The 6995-nt window shown below is 40.9% G+C and overlaps 1 protein-coding gene across 1 annotated transcript; it reads right to left on the bottom strand.

Annotated features, from left to right (window-relative positions):
• Positions 1-478: 478 nt before the first annotated feature.
• Positions 479-1494, bottom strand: LOC109922146 (gap junction beta-7 protein-like). Its single transcript, XM_020522167.2, has one exon. It carries the CDS (start codon positions 1486-1488, stop codon positions 730-732), a length of 759 nt encoding a protein of 252 aa, XP_020377756.1. The 5' UTR covers positions 1489-1494; the 3' UTR covers positions 479-729.
• Positions 1495-6995: the final 5501 nt, after the last annotated feature.

Genomic DNA, 6995 nt, shown 5'->3' on the forward strand with positions numbered 1-6995 from the left:
TGTGTCCTTGTAAATGACTTCCTCAACTGTGCACTCACTTTCACGATTACCCAAAAAAACGCAACGGCTATTTTTTTCATCAAAAGGAACAAGTGGTAATTTCCACCTTAGGGTCAACTTGGCTAGTTTACACAATTTGTTGGTGTACTAGGGAGGAGGTCTTTTTTTACTAAAGATATAACTGACATTTGTAATTAATATGGCAACCGTGTATTCTGTACTGACCTAGGTGTCCTGACTCAATTGTACAAAGCTTGGTTCCAAATTATATGTAATTAAGCCATGTTAAAGTTAGTATTCTACACATCCACAATCTTTTCAGTAAAAATTTTAAACATTCTTCAAAGATTCCTAGGCAGTAGCTCCATAAATCAAATAAAAGCAAAATATTGCAGGTGCTGAAGATTTAAAGTAAAAGTAGAAAGTGCTGGAGAAGTTCAGCAAGTTTGGCAGTAACTGTGGAGAGAGAAAAATAGAGTTAACGCTTCAAGTCCAACATGACTGTGAAAGTTTGGGAAAGTGTTTTTAGATTTGAAACGTTAACTCTGTTTCTCTCTCCACAGATGCTGCCAGACCTGCTGAGTTTCTCTGGCATTCTCTGTGTTTATTAATGCAATAATTCATGTTTTGTTTACTTCTTTAAATAGCAGGTAACTGTCCACCGAAGTCTCTGTTCTAAAATCAGCTTTCATTAGTAATATCAAAGATTGTATTGCTGTTGCTCTGATTTTACAACGTGCATATACTTACAGAAGACCTCAAAGTGCCATTTTTAAGTCCTTTTCGTTGAGGCTGATTCATTTCTAAAGGACTGCATCCACATTTCAATCGTTTTTCCTGCTTGACAGATCTCTTTTCACACATATCTCTGCAGTGTTTTATGATTAGGTAACTCATCTCACAGATGTTTAGCAGTATGCACAGAACCGAGGAGGCAACCATGCAGTAGAGGAAGATGGTCTTTTCTGTTGGCCGACTAACAAAACAATCCACCACATTAGGGCAAGGTTTGATCTCACACTTCAAAAGGTGAGGAATAATGAACCCATCGTACATCCATGCCAGCACAAACAGGAAACTGAACTCAACTCCTGTTTTGAACACTAGGCTAAAGAAATAGGTCCACCACAGACCTCCATCTATGTTCCCTTTGTCTTTGTACAGCTTTTTTTTGTACTTCTTCTCTCGGTGTTCCCTGTAACCTACATGCATGACAACCAGAAGAGAAGGGGTAGAAACCAAGATAAGTTGCAGTGCCCAAAGTCTTGAGTGCGACACTGGAAAGAAGTAGTCGAAACATACATTTTCACAACCAACTTGCCTTGAGTTGCAGGTAAACTCCTTCTGTTCATCATTCCAGACACGTTCTGCAGCCACCACATAGATAAGGACTCGGAATATGAACATAATACTCAACCAGATTCTCCCCACAACAGTGGAGTATTTATTCACTCCACTCAAAACATCACGGAGTAAACTCCAGCTCATGGCTCCTCAATAACTTGATGATGAATCTACAGAATAGAGAAAAGAAATTTGGAATTAATGCACTGGACGAGTTATAGTTATTTTAATCAATCTGATCAGACTTCTATGACACATCTCTGGGGCAGCTGGGCCTTGAACCTAGACCACCTGGCCCAGGGGTAGGGACTCTACCACTGCACCCCAAGAGATATCGCCACACTTTGCACTGTCATATTTTAATGGCAGCACTTATTTATGTAGAGCATCTAATGAAATAAATCTCCCCAAGAACCCACACAAAAGCGTTGTAATACTCACATAAAGGAGTAGTGGGGCAGTGGATCAAAGCATTGAGAACATAAGAGATAGGAGCAGGTGTAGGCCATTCAGCCCTTCAAGTCTGACCTACCATTCAATACAATCATGACCAAGACTCAACTCTCCTTTTACCAGCTCCTAATTGCCCACAACTCCCCCATATTTCAAAAATCTATCTACCTTCTTTTTAAATACTTTCAGTGATCCAATCTCTGGGGTAGAGAATTCCAGACGTTCTCCGTCTCCTGTGCAACATTCCCTCTAAGCTGCTTAGAGGCAGCCGCTCTGATGTTCTGCCCATAGCAATCAGCAGTGGCATGCTGATCCTAGCGTTGACATCCAGTTCCAGAAGCCATGCTTGGACCCCAGAGAACCCATGCAGCTGGTAAGGAAAATTAGAGGAAATGCCATCCCTGGGAGAAGAAATTCCTTTACATCTCAGTTTTAAAGAATTGTCCGTCTGTCTGCTAGGTTGAGATTCCCACACCAGCAGAAACATCTTCTCAACATCTACCCTCTCCTTCCCCCTCAGAGTCTTCTATCTTTCAATAAGGTTGCTGCCCTTATTCTTCTAAATGTTATTGAATAAAGACTTAATTTGTTTAGCTGTTCTTGATAAATCCACACCTTCATCACAGGAATTAACCTAGTGAAACTCTTTTGAACAGCTTCCAATGCCATTACAAAAAACTTTTGTATTAACCAGCACCTATGGGATGAGGAGGTGCTGGTTGTTCAAATATTCTGGTTGATCAAGAGGTTTACCTAACCAATGTAAAACCTCACACTAAGTAAAGAAATGTGATGCAGGGATATATACATCACTACCACACTTCACTTAAATAACAATGCAAATTTGCCCTTAATAAAACTTAATGGCAGAGTCTTCTCTCTCACACCCTTAACTAACTACTCAGACATCGTGGAGATCGACAGTAAACCTCTGGTATTTGAAGTATATAATTTTTGCCAGTTTATCAAGAAAGCTGGTTCATTTAAGGTGCTGGTTAAAACAAAGTTTGCTGTACATCCTTTCTTAAATACAGGACCCAAAATTCTACATCATATTCCAGATGCAGCCTTAACAACACTCTGTACAGTTCTAAAAGACTTCCCTGTTTTTAAACTCCTACCCCCTAGCAATAAAGATCAAAATTCCATTTACCTCCTTATTTACTTCCAGTGCCTGAATGTTACCTTTTGTGTTTCATACACATGAATACCCAAATCTCTATATGGTGCACTTTATTGGAGTCTCTCTCCATTTAGATAATAGTCTGCCTATTGATTCTTCTGACCAAATACATCACCTCATAGATTCGTATGTTAAACTCCATCTGCTGTGTTTTTGCCCACTCGCTTGACCAATCCATATCCCATTATTTGTCAAAAAGATGAGTTTTCAAGGTGAGTTTTAAAAGATGGTGAAGGGGTGAAAAGGTTTAAGAGGGGAATTTCGATTGAGATTTACATGTAATTGAACACAGAAGCAATCTTATCAGTTTTGCTTGCAACATTTCAAAGACTTAAAAGTTTCTAATTGCCTCAAAAGTCAACAGCAACAACTTATAGAGTCATAGAGGTTTACAGCATGAAAACAGGCCCTTCAGCCCAATTTGTCCACTCCACCCAGTTTGCACAATTAATCTACTCCCATTGCCTGCATTTGATCCATTTCCCTCCATTCCTATCCTATCCATGTACCTGTCCAACTGTTTCTTAAATTACAAAATTGTACTCACCTTCACCCTTATATTTATAAACATCTTAAATATAATAAAACATTCCAAGGAATTTCACTGAAGCATAATAAAACTAAATTTGAAACCGAGCCATACAAGGAGGTATTAGCACAGCTGACCAAAAGCTTAGATAGAGATGGATATTTTGGGTAGGTTTTAAATGAGGACGGAGAGGTAGTAAAGCAGAGAAGTGTAGAGAGGCAATTCCAAAGCTTGAGGCACAGGCAACTTAATGTAGTGGAGAAATTATAATCAAGAATACACAACAGGCCAAAATTAAAGGAGCACAGATATCTCAGTGGGTCATGGGCTTGGAGGAAATTACAGAAATAAGGAGGGTGAGGTCGTGGAGATATTTAAAAACCAAGGATGTGAAATTTTAATGAAAATACTTGCTTGCCTTGGCCAATATAGGTCAGCAAACACAGGAATAAGACTGGAATGGGACTTGGTGGAACATAAGATACAGGCAACCGAGTTTGGAATGGTCTAAAGTTAGTGGGTAGATTGCGAAAGACCAGCTCACAGGTTAGGCTGCAGTGGAATGGTCAAGTTGAGAAGTGATTGTGGTTCGAATAAGGAATTCAACAGCGGACTAACTTAGACAAGGGTGAAGAGTCATAGAGTCATGCAGCATGGAAACAGACCCTTTGGTCCAACCAGTCCATGCCAACCACAATTTCCAAACTAAACTAGTCCCATCTGCCTGCGCTTGGCCCATATACCTTCAAACATTTCTTAGTCATGTACTTACCTAAATGTCTCTTAAACATTGTAACTGTACCCGCGTCCACCACTTCCTCTGGAACTTCATTCCACACACGAACCACTCTGTATAAAAAAATTGCCCTTCATCTTTAAATCTTTCTCCTGTCACCTTAAAAAACATGCCCCCTAGTTTTGAAATCCCCCACCCTACGGAAAAGACAACTGCCATTCACCTTATCTATACCCATTATTATTTTATAAATCTCTATAAGGTCACCCCTCAACCTCCTGTGTTCCAGCGGAAAAAGTCCCAGCCTATCCAGCCTCTCCTTATAAGTCAAACCTTCCATTCCCAGACACATCCAGGAAATCTGTTTTGACCCCTTAAACCATTAATTCCTTCATGGTTTACCTAAGGACTATTTGTGCAAATTGTGAGGGCTGTTCCCATGGTTTTCCATGGTAAGTTATGAGGGTTTTCCAATCTGCAATTCTGGTGGGCAAGGTTCAGTGCTAGCAGTTGAAATTCAAAAACATTCAAAAACATCTGCCCTGGTTCCAACCATTTTGAGTACTATCTCAGTCCTTTGTCTGTCCACCTTAATTTGAGTGCCTTTTCCTTTCGAGCTCAGTATAGAATATCAAAGTTGTGATATGATGGTGACATATAAAATCATAGCAAGACCACAGTTGGAGTATCGATTACAGTTTTGGTCTACACGTTACAGGAAGAAGGTGAAGGCAATGGAGAGAGAGTATAGCACAGACTTTCTCCAATCAGGAAGGCCCTCCTCAGAGAGCTGCTGGCCAATCAGACACCGACAGGTCTCCAAATCAGAAGCAGCGGCTACAGCCAGTACTGTACTGCTCCTTCACCCGAGATCGTCACTGCATCCCTAGAGAGAGAAAAGAGTGTGTGGGATGCGCTGGAAGGAAAGGAGGTACCAGCTAAAGGGGTGGGAAGGCTGTGGCCAAACAACTGGGGGCTGAGGGGAACCCACCTTAGAGAGCCCAGGAGCCTGATAAGAAGGGACAGCTGTAACCTCTCTCCCCACCACAGCCTGTCTCCATCCCCCACTGCTTGCTACAGTGTTCCAGTGAAGCCCAATGCAAGCTGGAGGAACAACACCTCATTTTCCGCTTGGGGACCCTACAGCCCTCCGGACTCAATACTGAGTTCAATAATTTTAGGGCCTAAACTCTCCCATGTCCCAGCCACCCACCCCACACACCAGGTCTTGTTACCACATAGCCTGCCACTACACACCCCCTGTCGTTAGTCACTGACAGTCCCCATTAACAACTATTCATCCTCCCAGCCTGATCATTAGCAACTCTTTTGTCTGTCCAATTGTCTTTCTCTATCTTTGGGGTCTATCCTATCGTTTACTCCCTATCCCACCCACCTCCCTATTTTCTGCATATAAACTGACGGTTTCCCAGCCACCATCAGTTCTGAGGAAGGGTCACCGGACCTGAAACGTTAACTCTGTTTTCTCCTCCACAGATGCTGCCAGACCTGCTGAGCTTTTCCAGGAACTTTGTTTTTGTTGTTGTTGTCTACAATAATAATGTTTGGATCATATGGAAAGAAACAAGTCATTTACCATGTACGTTTCTACAGGAATTATTATTCACTGTACCTCATATAATGAGACAAATCATATTGTACAATTTCTGATCTGACAAGATGTATTTATAAACTGAACAAATTAGTTGTTACGAAAACTGAGAAGCACCCAGCTGTCAGCATTTTAGGTTGCCAAGTGCTGGTGCTAGTTCGGGACTCAAACTACAATTAATGTGACCCCCGAATCATTTGCTAACAACATCATTACACTAAAAGAAAGTTAAAGAAAATAATCCTTTGCAGGGTAAAATGGAGGTACAGACTTGGTGGGCTGAAGGGCCTCTTCTGTACTGTATGATTCTATGAATGATTTGACATATTTTGACCTAATTAAAAGGAGTTAGTACAATTCAACTGTTCACTTACCAGTTGATGCAAAAGAATATCATCTATTATATGACGACTAAAGTGCTTCCAGAACCAATATGGTTTCCTGAATAATTCCCAGATTATTTTGAAGGCAAAAGGTCCCTGCTACACCTAGACTTCCAGAAATTTCCTGGTGTAGTTTATTTGGGGCACACAGAGAAAGCAACTGCAACATACTTGACAGTTGCAGATACTTTGTCCATTTTGAGCCTTCAGTAACTCGAACCCTCTCGACACATCTTGCATTTTATGCTGCACTATACCAATTCTAACAAACAAGATGCTTCACACTTAAGCAAACATTCTGTTCCCTGCACCATCATTCACACTCCATATTGCTTTTCCTGTTCTTCCACTCATAATTTGTCACAACAGTGCTGCTTCAGTCCCTGCACAATAGGACTATAGGATGCCTGAGTTGCTGCTGTCTTCCAAGTTAAGGCAAAACAGCACAATCTCATTCATCGGGGATATAACTTTTGAATGTAGATAACGATCTCTAAAATGTGATTTCTGGCACAAATAAATTAAACTGTGTATTCACTGTATCTCATTAGAATCTGGCCCCATAAAGTTCTACCCTTGTCGGTCTAAAACAAGGAGGTTCTGAGTCAGGGTAGGGCTTCTATTCGAATTGCTGTGATAAAATTGCAATCCTTTGAAAGCTCTTCATTTTGGCACCATCATAGTTGCCAATATAGTGTCTCCAATTTTGCCCACAGTTTAACTGAGGGGCAACAGGAAACATGGGTGAAATACAC

Source organism: Rhincodon typus, chromosome 5, assembly GCF_021869965.1.
Source record: "Rhincodon typus isolate 14 chromosome 5, sRhiTyp1.1, whole genome shotgun sequence".
Classification (NCBI taxonomy): Eukaryota; Metazoa; Chordata; class Chondrichthyes; order Orectolobiformes; family Rhincodontidae; genus Rhincodon; species Rhincodon typus.